A 19,399-nucleotide genomic window follows, 5' to 3' on the forward strand; every position below is an offset into this window, starting at 1 on the left:
AGAATTTTGTAAATTCTTAAATGTGTTCTATTTTATATACCATTCCTGTTCTTGGACTGGTAAAGCTATGGGAAAGATTGGTCTGGTTATAGGAATAAGTGAGAGAAGAAATTTTGGCGATTTTTACTGGGGGCTGATCACATTTTTACTGGGGGCTGATCCTAATTTTTCTCTTTTCCTTATTTCATTATTCTTTTTAAATTATTAGAAAGTTTCCATCCCAAAACTGAAATGAAAAATATTTTGACTATGAAAAGTATTTTACTATTAAGAACTATATAGTTGTAGAGTTGCTTTCATATTAAAAATTCTTAATTGTTAGAAGAGTGCATTGTCAGGAATTTACACTGCTTCTTTATTCATTGTGTCTCTTTTTGGTTTTCTTACCTTTTTTTGGTGGTCTCTTGAGAAAAAAGAGGTACAATATAGATCTTGTTTCAACCCAGCCTTTCATACTAGTGATAGCATACCTTTAATGACTATTTGAATTGAACTACTATATGAAATTTGAATTATTTTTTTCAAATTCTCCAAAATTATAGCAACAGTCTATTGTTGTTGTAGTCTGCACATTACAGTGAAAGATCACTGTGGGGAATACGTGGCCTTTTAGATTTTTATCGACCAAGATGCTTCTTTTTTAGTGTCATTAGCGTATAAGATTAGTTGTGGGAATTTTATTTTTCTTGAAGTAAATGGCAGCTTATGTAGAAAATAAGGCTGATTGCAGCAGGGGTTTTTTTGTTTGTTTGTTTGTTTAAAGAAGACAAATAAGTCACATGGCATTTGTGTTTAATGGACAGAAGTGTTGTTTAAGTAATTAGGAAACTATCCTCAGCGATTCCAGGAAGTTCTAGTTCTTTACTTTGTGAGAACCTTTTTTCTTTTTTTAGATGCATAAGTATTTTAATTTGAACAATGTCAGGGTTTTGTTTTCTTTCCCTGCTTGTCTTCATCTGGATTGTGTTTTTATCTTTTGTTATCTTGCAGGTGGCCAGAGAACACAGACAAAAAGTGGACCAGTTATTCTAGCAGATGAAATTAAAAATCCTGCAATGGAAAAGTTAGAACTTGTTAGAAAATGGAGTTTAAACACCTATAAGGTTTGTAGTTATTTAATGTTTCCACCCTAAGTGGCTCTAAAAAAGTTCATTTATATGTTTATTCATGTCATTATGTTGCAATTAAATGCACACAGAGAAGAGAAAATGCCACCTAAATATGGTAGAAATACAATTTGAAAATGAAGTATTTGTTTTATTATTGATCTTTGCATGTAATTTAAGAATTTAGTACAAAAGAGTAAAAAAGCTATTAAAATGCTTATTAACCGATAATGTACATAATTGAACACATGTACTGCTTTGGAATTTATTTAGCTGTAGAGCTACTATAGATATATTTGCTCCTTCCCCTCCTTTTGGTACTTTATAGGAGCTGAAGGTGAAGAGAGGTATATTAGTTCTCCAAAGTTTGAAATTCTCTGATTTTACTATAATAACTAAGCATTAACTATATGGGCAACACCAGATTGCAAATTAGTTGTGTTTCTAAAGTTTGTTAACATTCTTAGTTGCATTGCTTCAGAGTAATTGGTGATTATTTTTCTTATGCCCTCCATAAAACAAATAAGCAAATTATTTAACCCATATTGTATTTGATGTATTACAAACAGCTCAACCCCCAAATCCACTTAGTACCTTTTGAATTTTAACAGGGACAAAACTGTAGAATTCGTGGAATAGTTAGGATGAAAGCCCTAGCAGCTCAGGTTAGAACATTAGCCACAGTTCTCCCTATATTCGTGAACTGATTGTGGGTCTAGTGATTGGTAAATTAGGAATTGTCTATATTTTTATACAGAACAGGCCTTTCTTACATCTTCTCAACAGTAAAACAGAAGTGAATTTATTCTTTCAGTTAATACCTTAAAAATATGATGTAGAAGTCTTCTACAAAAGTATAGGTTTTCTTAAGATGGTAAAACCTCCCTGAAACATGTTACATGAATCTGTCCAAAAATTATTTAGCTCATGTAAGTGTAGAATCTGAGAAATCCCAATGGTAGTCTTCAAAAAGTGATGTTTGCTTAAACTAAACTCTTCTAAAATATTCACAGATTGCTATTCCGTCTTCTTGCTGATTCCACATAGCCAGTCAGTCATTAAGTCCTATGCATTCTGCCTTCTTAATATTCTTTCACCTTTTCCCTGTTCTCCTCCATCCCAGCCTTCACAGCCATAGTTCATTATTTATTACTCTCTCACATTACTGTAACAGCTTCTTAACCAATTTGCTAAGATTACATGTTCGACCCTGCCTAATGTGGGTTCGCTCCTGCTTAAAATCCTTCAGTCGATCCCCACTGTTTTTGGAGTGGCATGAATCTGACCTCTATCTACCTTTCCCACTCTGTCTCTGCCTCTTTTCTATCTATGGATCAAGTGATTCATACCAAATTACCCAGAAACTTCCTAAACAATCTGTGCATTCTCATACTTCTGTAACTTTGTTCATAAGACTATTTGCCTCCTGCTTGTAATTCCCTTTCATTTTACTTGTTCATCTTTCATACTAGACTGAGCAAGTTTAAGCTTTTTGTTCATTTGAGCCTTCCTTTCATGTTGTTTAGTTGATGTTTTCCTTGTTTGTTATCTATTTGTTCCTATGTGTTTATGTGTTATTATCTGTTTCTTTTCTTGCATCTCTTATCTCTACAATAATCTGAGTTGAATCACTATTAAGATTCCATATTTATCTCTTATATTAATATGCCACATTTAGCTTATTAAAAATTTGTGTTAATGAAAATGACAACTCTTTAAAATGTTATACATATGGGATAGTACTATGTGAAGGAGGCATTATTTTCTTTAAACCTTATTTTTAAATGACAATTTTTTTCATTAGAACTTAACTTGGATATTTTAATCTAGGTCAAAAAAGAAAAAGAAAGTATCTGACTTACGTGATTCTGTGGAGTTAATAATAGTCCAGTGTGTCCAGGCTAACATATTCCACTCAACCAAAAAAAGTTCATAGTGTAATGACCTCATGGGGTCTACATGACTCTCTGTGTTCTTATTGCTTTTTGAGCTTCTCAGCTCAAATTTTAGCTAATGTTGGGCATTCATTGTCATTTGGATAATGCTTCAAATACTGATTCTGATTTGGTTGATTCAGGACTGTGCTTGTTATCCATTTTACTGTTTGTTTGTTTGTTTGTGTAGATAGGTCTCACTCTGTCACTCAGGCTTGAGTGCAGTTGTATGATCATGGATCACTGCAACCATAACCACCTGGACCCAAGTGATCCTCTCACCTCAGCCTCCTGAGCAGCTGGGATACAGGCAGGCATCACCACTCCTGGCTAATTTCTTATTTTTTGTGGAGAGGGAGTCTCCCTATGTTGCTCAGGCTGGTCTTGAACTCCTGGGTTCAAGCAGTCCTCCCACCTCAGCCTCCCAAAGTGCAGGGACTTACAGGTGTTGAGTCACCACGCCCGGCCCCATTTTACTCTCGAATAACTTGATTCTGGCTATGTCTTTGGTCCTCTCTCTTTCATGCTTTCTACCTTTAATTTCTTCGGTTTCTATTCTGTAACAAATGCCTTAATGCTTTTCCTTAAAGGGAATATTTAGCTTCATTTATTGGTTGTTAATTTTGGTCCCAAGACCAACATGGTGATTCAAAGCAAATATATAATAGGAGCAATTTTAGGTTTAGACATTGAACCTATCTTCTTAAATATTATTTTAATCTACCTGATTTTATTCACAAAATTTGAATCCAAAATCTATTTTCTTATTTATTTTCATCTACAGAAATAGTTGAAATAATAAACTATGGTTTATTTAAGTTTTTTATTTTTATTTTTTCCTAGTCTAGAATAGAGTGCTTTTTGAAGTTTGTCTTTTTTAAAAAAAAAATTGAAAAAAAGAAAAGAAGAATCTCTCAGTTTCAGCATTCAGCGCTATTTGGCATCTTTCCCAAACTTTTTTCTTAATGTTTAAGAATTTGCCATTAGCATTCACACCCTTATCAAATTAACCTTTGATGTCTTTAAACCAATATCTTTTAAACTTTCATGCCTGTGTTTCTTGTCATGTTGCCTTATTCATTTATTGGTTGACCACTTCCCCTGTTCATTTTCCTTTTATGCTACCTTCTCTATCCCTTACCTTAATAATCCATGTTGTATCTGTCAGTTGTTGCCATAAGTTTATTCTTTTGCTTGCACTTAAATATCTTTATTCTTTTTTTTTTTTGGCACTACAGAAGAGCTCTTGGTGCTACTTGATATGGTTTGGCTGTGTCCCCACCCAAATCTCAACTCCAATTGTATCTCCTAGAATTCCCATGAGTTGTGGGAGGGACCTAGGGGGAGGTAATTGAATCATGGGAGCCGGTCTTTCCCATGCTATTCTCGTGATAGTGAATAAGTTTCACAAGATCTGGTGGGTTTATCAGGGGTTTCTGCTTTTGCTTCTTTCTCATTTTCTCTTGCTGCCACCATATAAGAAGTACCTTTCGCCTCCTGCCATGATTCTGAGGCCTCCCCAGCCATGTGGAACTGTAAGTCCAGTTAAACCTCTTTTTATTCCCAGTCTCAGGTCTGTCTTTATCAGCCGTGTGAAAACCAACTAATACAGTAAATTGGTACCAGGAATGGGGTGTTGCTGAAAAGATACCCGAAAATGTGGAAGCGACTGTGGAACTGGGTAACAGGCAGAGATTGGAATAGTTTGAAGGGTTCAGAAGAAGATAGGAAAATGTGGGAATGTTTGGAACTTCCTAGAGATTTGTTAAATGGCTGTGCCCAAAATGCTAATAGCAATATGGACAATAAAATCCAGGCTGAAGAACTTATTGGGAACTGGAACAAAGGTGACTCCTGTTATGTTTTAGCAAAGAGACTGGCAGCATTTTGCCCCTACCCTAGAGATTTGTGGAACTTTGAACCTGAGAGAGATGATTTAGGGTATCTGGCAGAAGAAATTTCTAAGCAGCAAAGCATTCAAGCGGTGACTTGGGTACTGTTAAAGGCATTCAGTTTTGTAAGGGAAGCAGAGCATAAAAGTTTGGAGAATTTGCAGCCTGACTATGCAATAGAAAAGAAAAACCCATTTTTGGGGAGAAAGTCAGGCCAGCTGCAGAAATTTGCATAAGTAGCAAAGATCCTAATGTTAATTGCCAAGACAATGGGGAAAATGTCCTCAGGCCATATCAAACCTTCACGGCAGCCCCTTCCATCACAGGCCCAGAGGCCCAGGAGGAAAATATGGTTTCGTGGGCCAGGCCCAGGGTCCCTGTGCTGTATGCAGCCTAGGGACTTAATTCCCTGTGTCCTAGCTGCTCCAGCCATGGCTGAAAGGGGCCAATGTAGAGGTTGGGCTGTGGCTTCAGAGGGTGGAAGCCCCAAGCTTTGGCAGCTTTCACATGATGTTGAGCCTGCGAGTGCACGGAAGTCAGGAATTGAGGTTTGGGAACCTCTGCCTAGATTTCAGAAGAGATATGGAAACGCTTGGATGCCCAGGCAGAAGTTTGCTACAGGGGTGGGGCCCTCATGGAGAACCTCTGCTAGGGCAGTACGGAAGGGAATCGTGTGATCAGAGCCCCCCACACAGAGTCCCTACTGGGGCACTGCCTAGTGGAGCTATGAGAAGAGGGCCACCATCCTGCAGACCCCTGAATGGTACATCCACCGACAGCTTGCACCGTGTACCTGGAAAAGCCTCAGACATTCAATGCCAGCCCGTGAGAGCAGCTGGGAGGAAGGCTGTACCCTGAAAAGGCACAGGGGTGGAGCTGCCCAAGACCATGGGAACCCACCTCCTGCATCAGCGTGACCTGGATGTGAGATCTGGAGATCATTTTGGAGCTTTAAAATTTGACTGCCCTGATGGATTTTGGACTACATGGGCCCTATAACCCCTTTGTTTTGGCCAATTTCTCCCATTTGGAATGGCTGTATTTACCCAATACCTGTACACCCGTTGTATCTAGGAAGTAACTAGCTTGCTTTTGATTTTTACAGACTCATACGCGTCTCAGATGAGACTTTGGACTGTGGACTTTTGGGTTAAGACTTTGGCTGAAATGAGTTAAGGCTCTGGGGGACTGTTGGGAAGGCATGGCTGGTTTTGAAGTATGTGGACATGAGATTTGAAGGGGCCATGGGTGGAATTATATGGTTTGGTTGTGTCCTCACCCAAATCTCAACTTGAATTATATCTCCCCCAATTGCCATGTGTTGTGGGAGGGACCCAGGGAGAGGTAATTGAATCATGGGGGCTGGTCTTGCCTGTGCTATTCTTGTGGTAGTGAATCAGTCTCACAAGATCTGATAGGTCTATCAGGGGTTTCCAATTTTGCTTCTTTCTCATTTTCTCTTGCCACCACCATGTAAGAAGTGCCTTTTGCCTCCTGCTATGATTCTGAGGCCTCCCAGCCATGTGGAACTCTAAGTCCAATTAAACCTGTTTTTATTCCCAGTCTCAGGTATGTCTTTATCAGCAGCGTGAAAATGGACTAATACACTACTTAAATACTCAGAGTACACAGTTGACTGTTGCATAAATTCATAAACCAGTATAGTGCTGATTCATGGTATTTTGTACACTATCACTGTATTTCACCCACCCTTTCGCAAGTAGAGAATCTACATAGGTCAGTAATTTACTGTAGCTTCCTTTTGCCTCTTGAATTTAGCATCATTTGTCCTATTCTTCAAAATGAATTTTTCATTTATGTGGAAAACTGACTAGGACCACCAGCTCATTGTAAGTGATCTCCATTTTCAGGGACTCTGAGGAAGGTTAAATAATTTAGATTGTTAATTCTCTTCCATTTTAAACTTGCTTTATAATATATACTGATCCCCAATATTACATTTTATTTCAGTATATACTAGAAAGCAATTTAAATACAAATCCACTGTAGAGATCATCTAAGACACTTCCTCTAGGACCTTGATGAGTTGGGAAATGGGTGGCAACTTTATGTCTTCTCACTACAACTTTCTTTACAAAGCTTCCTGTAGGAAATCTGTGGTACTCTCATTTCCAGATTCTTTAGGTTTTGCTGAAGAGTGTAGAATTATCAGATTGGAATATATGTGAGTCTAGTTTTACAACTTCTTTCAAGTGTCCAATTTATCTTAATTTGCCTTATAATCAGTATCATCTTACTCTTCCCACTGCTTTGGCTTCCTGGAAACAAAAAACATTTCCTCATTAATTCTTCACCTCTATGCCTGCTTGTAACCATTATTTCTGTGGGGAAAAAAAAGGCCACTCAGACAGCAGTGAGTACATTTCTCTCACTGTGCTAAGAAACAATCCTTCTTCAATGAATTCTGACTTAATGGATTATTATATCTAGGCTGCTGTGAAAGTACCACATGCTTTGGCTTGTGAATAGAGTATATGTCTCTGATAATATTGCATAGGGAAAACCCTGGTGTGGAAGAAAAATATGGGAATAAGTGACCTATCTATCTCCTTTATCTTGTTAAAATTTCAGGCATTATTTCTTGCTGATGGTTTTCTTGTTAAAATCACATCTTCAGTTTCTCTTGTGATTTTCATTTCCTAGGAGTGTTTGTACGTTTTCCACAGTAATACTTTATCCCCTTCCGTGGTTTTGATCTCTCACCTGTCCTGTTATTTGTGATTAAGGATTTCTCTACTTTTAAAAAATAAAACTCTTTTGTTAAAAAAAAAAAAAAAAGTTTATAAGGATCCTTAGTTGATGAGAATAGAAAATGTGTTGGGAAGTAGACAAATATATAAGCAGATTTGTGTATATTGACAAGAAAAAGTCTCAGATTATTTTGTTCGTAGAAAAGAAATATTCAGGATATTATATATAGCATAATCTCATGTTTACTCTAAAAATATATATGAGATTGTATGTTTGAAGGGAAGTCTAGTATACCTATCAGACTGTTAATAGTAGTTTTCTACTATTCAGTGTGATTAAAGGAAGAGGAAATTCACCTCTTATTTCATGCATTATTTTAATTTTTACCAGAGACATTAATTCTGTAACAGAACTTTGAAGAATATGATAAAGAGCAAGTTTTAAAAACTGTAGTACTGGCCAGGTGCGGTGGCTTATGCCTGTAATCTCAGCACTTTGGGAGGCCAAGGCGGGCAGATCACCTGAGGTCAGGAGTTCGAGACTAGCCTGACCAACATGGAGAAAGCCCATCTCTACTAAAAATACAAAATTAGCTGCGTGTGGTGTCGCATGCCTGTAATCCCAGCTACTCGGGAGGCTGAGGCAGAAGAATTGCTTGAACCTGGGAGGTGGAGATTGTGGTGAGCTGAGACTGCACCATTGCACTCCAGCCTGGGCAACAGGAGCGAAACTCCATCTCAAAAAAACAAAACAAAACAAAAAATTGTAGTACTTATTTACTACTTTTTAAGAATATTTCTGATAACATTTAATGATGAGGTATATGTTAATGCCCCAGTTATTCTTAAAATGTATTATTGAATGAAGTTGAGAGTAAAACATTAATACTAGAAAACTTATTTCCATGTGCTCTGAAATTAGATACTTTTTAAAAATTACAGGTTTCTAGGCTGGGCACAACGGCTCACGCCTGTAATCCCAGCACTTTGGGAGGCCAAGGCAGGTTGATCAGTTGAGCCCAGGAGTTTGAGACCAGCCTAGCCAACATGGCAAAACCCCATCTCTACTAAAAATACAAAAAATTAGCTGGGCTTGGTGGTGCACGCCTGTAATCTCAGTTACTTAGGAGGCAGAGACATGAGAATCACTTGAACCTGGGAGGTGGAGGTTGCGGTGAGCCGAGATCGGACCACTGCACTTCATCCAGCCTGGGCAATAGAGTGAGACTCCATCTCAGACAAAAAAAAAAACAATTATAGGTTTCTGTATTATTATTTCTGGGGCAGAATACAATAACATAACATCATATAATACCACACTGTGTGAGTAAAAGTAACTTAGTAGTTTCTCTCTCTTCCTCTTCCCCCCTACCTTTCATTCCTTCCTTCCTGTTTCTTCTTTCTTTGTTCCTCATTCATACACACACATATATATATACAAGTCATTTAAGGGGGAAGATAGAAGAAAAAGAGCATTTGAAAGCAATAAGAGAGTAGTATTTTGGTGTTCTTATTATTCCTATATTAACAGTCTATATTAGTCTTAATGCCAAATATCTCCGTTTTAGATAATCTACCCAAATGTACTAAACTTGCAAAATAATTATGTGAGAGAGTTCTTATGGCAGTATATAAGTTTGCTAGATATGTCTTAAAACTTTCTTTGATTAGTAATAATTATTAGACACATCTGGTGAATTTACTTTCTGAGTCCTGATCAACTAAGGGAGCTGACAATTTTCAGTTTGTTACGCTAGCTTGTTTGAATCCAAAAAATGGTGTATGCCATATGCTCTAGCATTTATATTTTGTTTTGTTTTTTCTTTCTAAACAAAATGCATCTTCCACTTTTAGTGTACTCGACAGATTATCTCTGAGAAGCTAGGCCGTGGCTCAAGAACTGTGGACCTTGAACTTGAAGCTCAGATTGATATATTAAGGGATAACAAGAAAAAATATGAAAATATTTTAAAACTGGCTCAAACATTGTCAACCCAGCTTTTCCAGATGGTACATACCCAAAGGCAACTTGGAGATGCATTTGCTGACCTGAGTTTGAAGTCACTAGAACTTCATGTAAGATTATTCTAAATAACTATTAGGGATGGGAGAAAATGATAATAGAAGTACTCTAAGAGGTAATTTGTCATTGTGATTTGCTGAACTCTTAATGAAAATGGAATTCTGGGATTTTCTTTTAAGATATTTCATATCACTTTAAGAAGGCCCTCTTAAAGTGATATGACTTCTGTTTACTTTTTATGAATTATCGTATGTATATAAATCTTTCATATTTTTCTTCCTGTTTGTTAATATTTTATTTTGCCTTTTACTTCTTAATCAATATCAAGGGTTACTGTTGTAATATATTCTGTTAACTTTTTCTAAAAGTTGTAAAAATGTTGTTTTCTGTATTATTCTATTTCCAGTAACATTTATGTAGACTTCAGTGAAGTGTGTAACTTAGCTTGTGGAAATTTGGTGCCAAAAATCTTAAGCTGTCCTGCCTTTCATTTTAGTTTTTACATACATTGATTGATAGTCTTTTTATGTGGTCCTTTATCTGCCAATATTTGCAAATCAAGGTCTATAATATTTTGAAGACTGAGTACAGAGTGGAGTTACATGGACATCTCTTAAATGGAAAATGGTTTTAGCATAATAAAGATAATTTTACTTTCCTGCTATTTTCTGAATTATTGAATACTTTGTTACCTAAGAAACGTAATTACAGCTATTGCAATAGCATTAAATTTGTATCTTCTAATATTCTGGTTAATTTAATATTACATTATTTGTTTCAACTGAAATTGAAGTGTTTTATAACAAACTGGAGAATTATCAAATTAAATGATACATCTTAAAATATGTGATCGATTTTTTATTTGGTTAGGTGCATTCCTGATTAATCTGTTAATTAGTAAAACTTGCACTGGAAAGCTTTCACTGCTGAATGTACAGAGCTAGAGTTAGTTCTTGCCATATCCGAAGGAGTCATGTGTAATGTTTACTGCACCAAGATGCAGTTTATTCAAAAAGAATGAACTAAATCTGGTGTTGAGTGATCCTTCCTCAGTTGTGTGCCTAGATAGAGCTGAGCTTGGGAGTCAGCTAGTCACCAAGTTTACAAAGAAATATGTATTGTTAATATTTATACTTTGAGGAGAATCAGTCAAAACACAAAAAAAATGCACTTTGTTTTATGTCTGAAAGTTTTAACCAACTATTACCTAATTTGGCTGTGAAAGTTATAGTTTCTCTGATTAATAATCTGCTATATTTTTCTTTCCAACAGCTGTGCTTATAGTGTAATAGAAACAAAATGTAGAAATGAAAATATTGTTTCTACTACAAAGTAACTTAAAAAAATTATTTAGCTTTTAGGTATGTATCTGAGCTGATGACAATTTTGGTTTATTAGACTTTTTCAGTAATTATATAGCTAGCTGTGATTTCGATTCTTAGAGACAGAAAGAAAAAGTAAAACTGCTACAGCTAGATCTCTAAATCACATATTTTCCCATTAGTGACGTGCTTGAGATTTTTAAGTCACTTTTCCTGATTTATTACTGAATAAATTAAGGTGACTTCTTTGTTTTAGGAAGAATTTGGCTATAATGCCGATACCCAGAAGCTGCTGGCTAAAAATGGAGAGACTCTTCTTGGGGCCATTAATTTTTTCATTGCTAGTGTGAACACTTTGGTGAATAAAACCATTGAAGATACATTAATGACTGTGAAACAGTATGAAAGTGCCAGGTAAGGTATACATTTTTACTTTGTTGTCTGTTTTACAGATGGCATATAATTGAGTTAATTTTTTGGTTACAAACAACAGAAACCAACTCTGGCCAATATGGGCAGGAAAAAAATGTACTGGAAAGTTATAGGATACCTCTACAGAACTGGCAGAAAGGGAGAGAACAAGATTCTGGAAACAACCAAGAACCAAAGCCAAGTTAAGCCTCAGAAGAATCTAATTAGAACCCCTATGCTGGGTGCCTCTAGTACTTGATGCTGCCACAGCTACCATAAATAATTTCCTAAATACCCATGAATACTTGCTTCATTGCCTTGAGATTATCTAATTGAGCCTTGGTCATGTGCCCAAACCCTGCCTTCTGGTGAGTAGGGAAATGGAGGATCTCCCAGCTCCGGCTTCTTTAGAAGAGGACAGGGCCCTATGTTCTACCAGGTAGGTATTACATGGTCCTCTATACTCTCGCCTAAATTTACCTTTCATCCTTATTACCACTGCTTCCACAATAGCCAGACCCATACTTTCAGCTTCTATTGAATAAATAAGCTCGTTTTGCCTCCGTGATTTTTGTTTGTTAGGATATCAGTCATCTTCCATTTATCCAGATTATAACAAGGCTTCAAACCCTTTCAAATTTTACCTTTTATATAAATTAAATATTTGACTTGTATTTTTATAACTGTTTATAATGCAGTGTTTTTATACATCCTATTTTAATGGGTTTTTATATATCCATATTCATATATATGTATGTATATATACAGTTTCCCTGTCTCATAACTATCCTGTTAAATGGTGAACAAAATATATATTAATAAATATATTAATAAACATTTTGAAGGGTCTAAAATATGGCAGACCTATAATAGCATTTTTCACGTTTTGATTCCAGGCCCAATTTTTTCCCCATATGCCCTACCACTTTTATTTAAGTATCATTCTAGTCCCTTTTGAGGTTTTTTTCTTTTGAGCACTCAAAATTCTTATTTTCCATTATACTTTTTATGCATAGTTGAAGATAAACTTTACCTTTTAGAAGGATAACTACTCTTTGGCCTCTTATCCTAGTTTAATGGTATGAGAAATACCTGTAAAAACTCCAAACTCATCTAGTATTTTTGCAATTGAGTGCTTATTAAATATATATTTCCTTACACTTCCATTAAGTAAAAGCCCAAATCGTTTTGAAAAGTTAATTTTTGATGTTTTCACAGGAAGAGATGCTTCTGTCCCATACCATGTTTATTTTGTCATTTTCCATTTAGTGTTAAAGTATGAGATTCTTATTGACTTGAAAATGAAGGTCAAACAGCTGTGGTTGTGTGGAGGGGTAAGGGTGAGGATAGCTGTTAGTAAGATAGCCTTCCGTGGAAATCTCTTCAATAACATTCTCAGTAATTGGTTTTTCAGTCTCAATTTAAATCCTTTCATGGAAATTGTATTTTTCAAAGGATTCATTATGTATATGAATTTAAAAATTCATTTATATGTTTTATTTGATCCTTTTCTAAATTTGTCTGTTCCTTATTCATAATGTCCTAATTTGTTCATAATGGTACTCTTTTATCTCTAATCATTTTAAATATTCATATTTTCTAGTCTTTCTGATTAACATTTATGGGTTTTAAAGATGGATATTGTTTTCTTCCAAAAATACTGCCACCACCTCCTAGTTAAGAACTTGTGAATCTAGTTTCTCTACTTTGCAATTGTCTACCTATCCTGAAATATATTTTCGTTAGTAATAATCTCTTTCCCTTCAGCTTTTATTTCTAAACAGTTTATAATTAATTTGTAGAGGAGAAAACACTCTAGAGGTTAAATGGTTTGCTCACTTGTAGTCAATTTCAAAGGCAAAATAAGAACCCATTGGTTCTGTATGGTTGACATTTTATCAGTAGGCCTTATACCTGAGTATTAGTGCCCTAAGTATAATGTGGTATAAGATCTCAGATTATAAAATACAGTATATAGGTTCATTTGGAACTTTTGAACAAAATTATAAATCAAGTTACATGTACTTGGTAGCTGGTTTCTTAAGGGAAACCCTTACACAGCCTCTGTGTATACTTTAAAAAACAACAACAGTAATGTTGTTTTTGTTTTATGCCATCCCGTAATTTATCCTTTTTTATTCAAATTACAATGTATGATCTTATTCATTAAACTTAGCTTGGGATTTGACTTTTCTGTTGTTTATGAAGTAGCTGTGGAATTGGCTAGTTGTTAACACTAAAACATTGCCTACTGATGGATAATAGTCAAAAAGAATCCAAGGTTACAAGTTTTTCAGTAGCTGAATTTCCTTCTCTGTCAAAGCCAGAATTTACTGACTTTTAGGGCAAGGGTCATCTATTTGATCAGTACAAAAAGTGGTAATTTAGGCAAATGCCCTAGTGGCCTTTTAATGCTCCCTATTATGCATTGTGTACAAGTATTTCTTAGCCCTCTGGTGCTTCATGTATAGAAAATCTTGTAACAGCCCATTCAACACTTCTCCACAGCAGCACCAACAAGGGAGTCAATTGTGGTCAAGACTTTTCAGATTTGGACACCTGTTCTCTAGAAGTTTTACATAAGCCATAAAGTAACCGTCACTAACTTTGTTGATATGGACTCAGTTCAGACGGGCAACCTTGAAGTGAAGTTGCTTTTTGAAAACTTAGTGAGCTTCTCTTCTTGGTGGTAATGAGCACTGTTAGAGAAGCTATTATGGAAAGTTTTACTTTGGTACCACCTACAAACTCTGAATGTAAAATTAAGAAATATAAGGTCAGTATTATAACTTTGAATATGTTTAAGCTAATCACTGTTTTTTAGAAATGTGCTCCAAGGCTATTGAAGGATATTTGTCCTTAGATTAAATCACCATGTATTACTATTTATTTAGTTCTACTTTTTTCTCTTTTATTTCCTATTGTTTTTAGCGTGCTTGCTTCTAGATACCCCTCTTCTAATTTGGCCATAATAGTAATCATTCTAAAGGTATCAGTTATTACCAGGTATCCTGTGTGTTTTATCTATATGAAGTTTTTGTGGAGATTTTTATCCACATTTATAGATTGAAAAACTGGAGCACAAAGAGATGAAATAACTAGCTCAAGATAGAGCCAAAAGGCAGAGAGGTCATTCAGCTTGGCTCCTGAACCCATGGATTTAACTAACTAGTTATTATTGCCAAGTCAGTCTTGCCTCCTAAATCTTTTGTATTTGTCTCCTTAGCTCCAATGCCTTTGTCCTGATTCAGTGACTCATTTCTTATATTGTCTTCTAATAGGTTTCTTTGCTCCTGATTTTTTAATCGTTTATTCTATCCTCCATCTCTTACACTACCACCAGGTTCATCTTTCTGTCCTGATACAATCATGTCATTTTTATGTCAGATCAACATTGTTCACTTCAAGTAGTGGCTTCCCATTACTTGTCCTGCTGGATTAAATTTAAACACTTTAACATGGCCTGTAGGGCTGCTTGCTTTCAATCCTGCCTGCCTGTCTGATGTTAATTTCTTCCATTGTCATGTTCCAACTTCAGATTCTGACATACTGAATTCCCAAATGTGTCGTTGTATCTTACAAATCTATGCCTTTGTCCATGCTATTCTCTTCAGAATCAGAGTATTCTACTGATTTCCCTATCCCAATTCACTTAGCCAGCTTTTACCATCCTTCAAATTTTAATTATAGTATTTTAATTCTGTCTGAGATACCTTTTCAGATATCTAATTAAATAATTATTCCTCTTGATTTCCATTATACCTTACCCTCCTTTATGGTAGTTCTTATTATCTCATTTTGTTGTAATTGTTTACAAGGTTCTCTTCCTCTAGAATGCAGGCTTCTTGAGGATAAACATATCTGTTCATCTTTATAGCTCTACTTTCTAACACAGTGCCTGGAACGTAGAAAGTGCTCACTTGAGAATTGTTGAATGAATCAATGTATCAGTGAATGAATGAATGGTTCTCTTTTGACCCTGAAAGAGGCCAAATAAATTAAATCTTAACTCATACTGCTAAATTCAGTATGAGTTAAGAATAAATTAGGAACAGTGTGAAGAACTGATGTATTCTTTCTCAAGTCATGTATACAATATAGATTATGTTATTTAAAGTATTGTTAATTCCCAGAATAGGAGATGTGAATTATACCCCTATGATCTCCAAATAAAGAGCTTTAGTTTTAGGGTATAAGCTTTGTGATTCTGATCTTGACTAAATTAGAGGTCACTTTGCTTCTTCTTTGCTGAGTACCGAATAGTTGAAGCTGCTGGATAAATCACTGTTTAATAAGCAAGGTAGTACTATACTTAGACAGGCGCTGTGATAGAGCTATTATGAGGGGTTATGGGATCTTGGAGTGATGACAGTGGTGGGGTAACTATTTGAGTTGATGGGGGGGAGAATATCAGAGTGAGGCATCTTACAGAACACAGGATGGTAAGTGCTCTACAGTAGATACTGTTGTTACGTTCTGAATACTGATGTTACAGAAATTCATCTAGAGTTGTGTTGTCAAGTATGGTAGCCACACATGTCTGGTGAGCACTTGAAATGTGGCTAGTCTGAATTGAGATGGGATAGAAGTGTAAAATACACAGTGGATTTCAAAGACTCACTACCCACTCTCCAAATGTAAAGTACCTATGAATAATTCTGTTATATTGATTACATGCCACAATGATTAATATTTTAGATATATTGGGTAAAATGAAATATATTGACAACAGGTGAAATTAATTATTATTTCATTGTAACTACTAGAAAATTTTAAATTACATGTGTTGCTGACATTACATTTTTGTTGAGCATTCCTAACCCAGACTTTTTTCAGAACCATTTACACTTCTGTTAGTTTTAGTATGCCATTCTAGAGTCTGCTGTCCTTACCTGCTTTGCCTCATCAGTATTAAGGAATTCACATGGGGTGTTTATTCTACCCTTGATCTTGTTTTGACATTTATTTTTTTTAACTGGTTTTTAGATTTTGGAAATTTTACTTGTCAGTTAATACTGTGCTTTGAGAGAAATAGTTAATGAGATTAACCAGCAGCTTTCCCCGTTCTTATTTAAATAGCTCTTTGTTTTTAAAGAAATAATGATTTCAGAAGTGTCAAGTAGAATATGTGTGAGAATTTTATATATTTTATTGTATAGTATGAGACTGAATATTACATATTTCCAACCCATCTTTTGAACATATTTTACTGTTTTTGTAGTATGCTTCACTTACTCTCTTCTTTCCAGGATTGAATATGATGCATATCGCACTGATTTAGAAGAACTGAATCTTGGACCACGTGACGCAAACACTCTGCCAAAGATTGAGCAGTCACAGCATCTCTTCCAAGCACATAAGGAAAAATATGATAAAATGCGCAATGATGTTTCTGTCAAATTGAAATTTCTAGAAGAAAATAAGGTAAATTCTTTACCTTCTAAGGTCTTTCTGTGGACTTTGAAGTCACCCTAAAGAGAGATAGTCAGTTTTTCTGTTTCTGTTAACTCTCTTGTATGACAATTGCAAGAAGGAATTCCATTTGTAATCAGTGTTTGAGTTTTTAGAAGTATACAAAATATATTTACCTTTCTTTGATAAAAGTTATTAATGCCACTGTCCCAGTCTTTCACATATAACACATGGCAAAAAGTATTTGATGGACAGCCATTGATCTTTGGACTGGCGTTGGTAGCAAGTGCTTTAAAAATTGAAATAATGATAGATTATGCTCTGAATATTTTGAAGCTTTTCTATTAATGATAGGTACAGATTTCAGGAAAAGAACTATGGCATTCTTCTCAGTAACTGACAAATGAAAAATAGCTAAAAGGTGCAGCTTAGGGCTGCAGTTAGCACAACCTAGGAGAAGGAAGCCAAGAGGTCCATTTTCCACATTTTTTTCGTATGTGAACACATCTAAGGACTAGAGCAACGAGGGCTGAACTGGACCAGCTGTAGGTTTCAGCAGGAAGTGGATTCATATACTAATAGGCTCCTGTGTTTTGGTTTAAGTAAATTACTGTTTCTCGTGTTTGACGTATCTCTATTACTTGCATATTCAGCTTTGTATGCAGGATTGCAGTTCTGGACATGGGAAATGAGTGAGCATGGTACAGAATAGGTGTAGTGCAGTCCTGTACAGATGGGTCTCACCATTGCACGTTGGTAGTTTTTTCTATGCATTTCACATCCTGTGAAGTCATGACAGGTCTTCAACTGTACTCTCTTCCAGTTACCCTCTTAAAATTGTTTTTCAGTTCTCTCAGGAAACGTCATGTTTATATTCTCTCCTCCATAACATCAAAGGGCATTTTAGTAAACTATAACTGTCAGTATCTTATTGTTTTCTTTAACATTTCCTTAGAAATTCTCATGGCTACTATAAAACCTATAAAATAATATATTTCTTTGGGATCCACCCAGTCCAGCACTTTCACTGACTTTTTTTTAAGCTGCTGTGGGTGAAAATTACTCACCAGAAGACGTTATAGTGGCAATAAAGGAAACCTCAGCAGAGTTGTCAGAAAAATTGCCTGGCATCATTCAGACAGAGCCCGGTGCAGCCTTCTGGTATTCATTAGCTGAGCACATAAGATTGCATTCATTTTAGTCATATATATATACCTATTTTAGTGTGTGTGTGTGTGTATAATGTATTTATGTGTATATATATACTATATATAGTATATATATGCACTATGTATTATATGTATACACTAATATGTTAGTATATACACTATATATTAGTATATATATACACTAATATATAGTGTATCTATCTACACACTATATATTTATATATTTTAGTCATATATACATATTCATTTTAGTCATATATATTTAGTCATATATATAATGGATGTGAATATATCAATATTTAGATAATAGACACTGTATATTTTAAATATAAAAATATTTTTGACATTCCGCCCTATCATCACTACACAATAATACTAAAAGAGGTATGCTAGAAGAATATACGTGTTTGATAGAAAAGTAGACTAACATAGTGAAACATAAGGTTCACGTGATTTAAAGGAAGAGAGAATCAAATGGTAACTGGAAGCCAGATTATACCAAGCCTTGACCACATAAAGACTTTGAATTGTGGCCTTGGAATGTGTACACTGAGCAGAGAGGGAAGAAGGAGACACTTTCATTTATAGAGGGAGGGAAGGAGGAGACACTTTTCATTTATAGAGCCAGGTCGTCTCTATAAATTTTAAATGTCAATCAGATGAATGTTACTTCTAATTTTATCTTGTAAATATTGAAGAATTTTTAAAGTTGATAGTAGCAGGAAAAAGTTATTTAGAAAGTCTCTTTCTTTCTTAAAGGAAGAAAGAAAGTAGGAGCACACATACTAATTAGGAATCTTTTATAGCCAAATGAAATGATTAAGAGCCTGAACTAGGGTCTTTGCAATAGCAGCATGAAGGAAGGAATATGGTGATTTTAAGGCTGCATGACAGGGATCGGAAAATTAAAATGGGAAGCTGGTGTGGCCTGAAGGGGGTAAGGGTAAAGGTTTGGGAATTTTTTCTGTTTGATCCAGTGTTTAGTTTGAGATGATGACAGAATACTCAAGTGGAAACGATTGGTAGGAATTTGATGATGCGTGTTGAGAGTTTGGATGAACAGGGTCAGGGCTTCGGATATAAAGGCTTGGAAGTCATTGCTTTAAGAATAATATTATTACTACTATTAAATAAAAATAGAAAATTGCTTCTATTCTCAAGGATTTTATACTCTTAGATGATGTCTTCATCTTTTTGGGCTGCTGTAACAAAATACCATAAACTGAGTAGCTTATAAACAAGAGAGAATTATTTCTTTCAGTTCTAGAGGCTGGGACGTTCACAATGAAGATACCAGTGTCTGGTGAGGGCCCACCTTCTGACTCATAGATGGCTCCTTGCTATATCCTCACGTGGTGGAACAGGGAGGGGTCCCTCCCATTCCTTTATCATGAGGGCACTAATTCCATTTATGAGGAC

General features: G+C 35.5%; 1 protein-coding gene across 4 annotated transcripts in view; it reads left to right on the plus strand.

The window, feature by feature from the left end:
* Positions 1 to 19,399, plus strand: part of ARFIP1 (ADP ribosylation factor interacting protein 1) — a 129,395-nt gene that overhangs the window by 89,235 nt on the left and 20,761 nt on the right. For all 4 annotated transcript variants that reach the window (XM_054484562.2, XM_054484563.2, XM_054484561.2 and 1 more), the window contains 4 exons: positions 991 to 1,103; positions 9,498 to 9,719; positions 11,245 to 11,402; positions 16,649 to 16,823. In XM_054484562.2, the coding sequence (XP_054340537.1) occupies positions 991 to 1,103; positions 9,498 to 9,719; positions 11,245 to 11,402; positions 16,649 to 16,823 (668 nt within the window). The remainder of the gene's footprint in view (positions 1 to 990; positions 1,104 to 9,497; positions 9,720 to 11,244; positions 11,403 to 16,648; positions 16,824 to 19,399) is intronic.

The sequence above is a fragment of the Pongo pygmaeus genome, chromosome 3, assembly GCF_028885625.2.
Source record: "Pongo pygmaeus isolate AG05252 chromosome 3, NHGRI_mPonPyg2-v2.0_pri, whole genome shotgun sequence".
Lineage (NCBI taxonomy): Eukaryota > Metazoa > Chordata > Mammalia > Primates > Hominidae > Pongo > Pongo pygmaeus.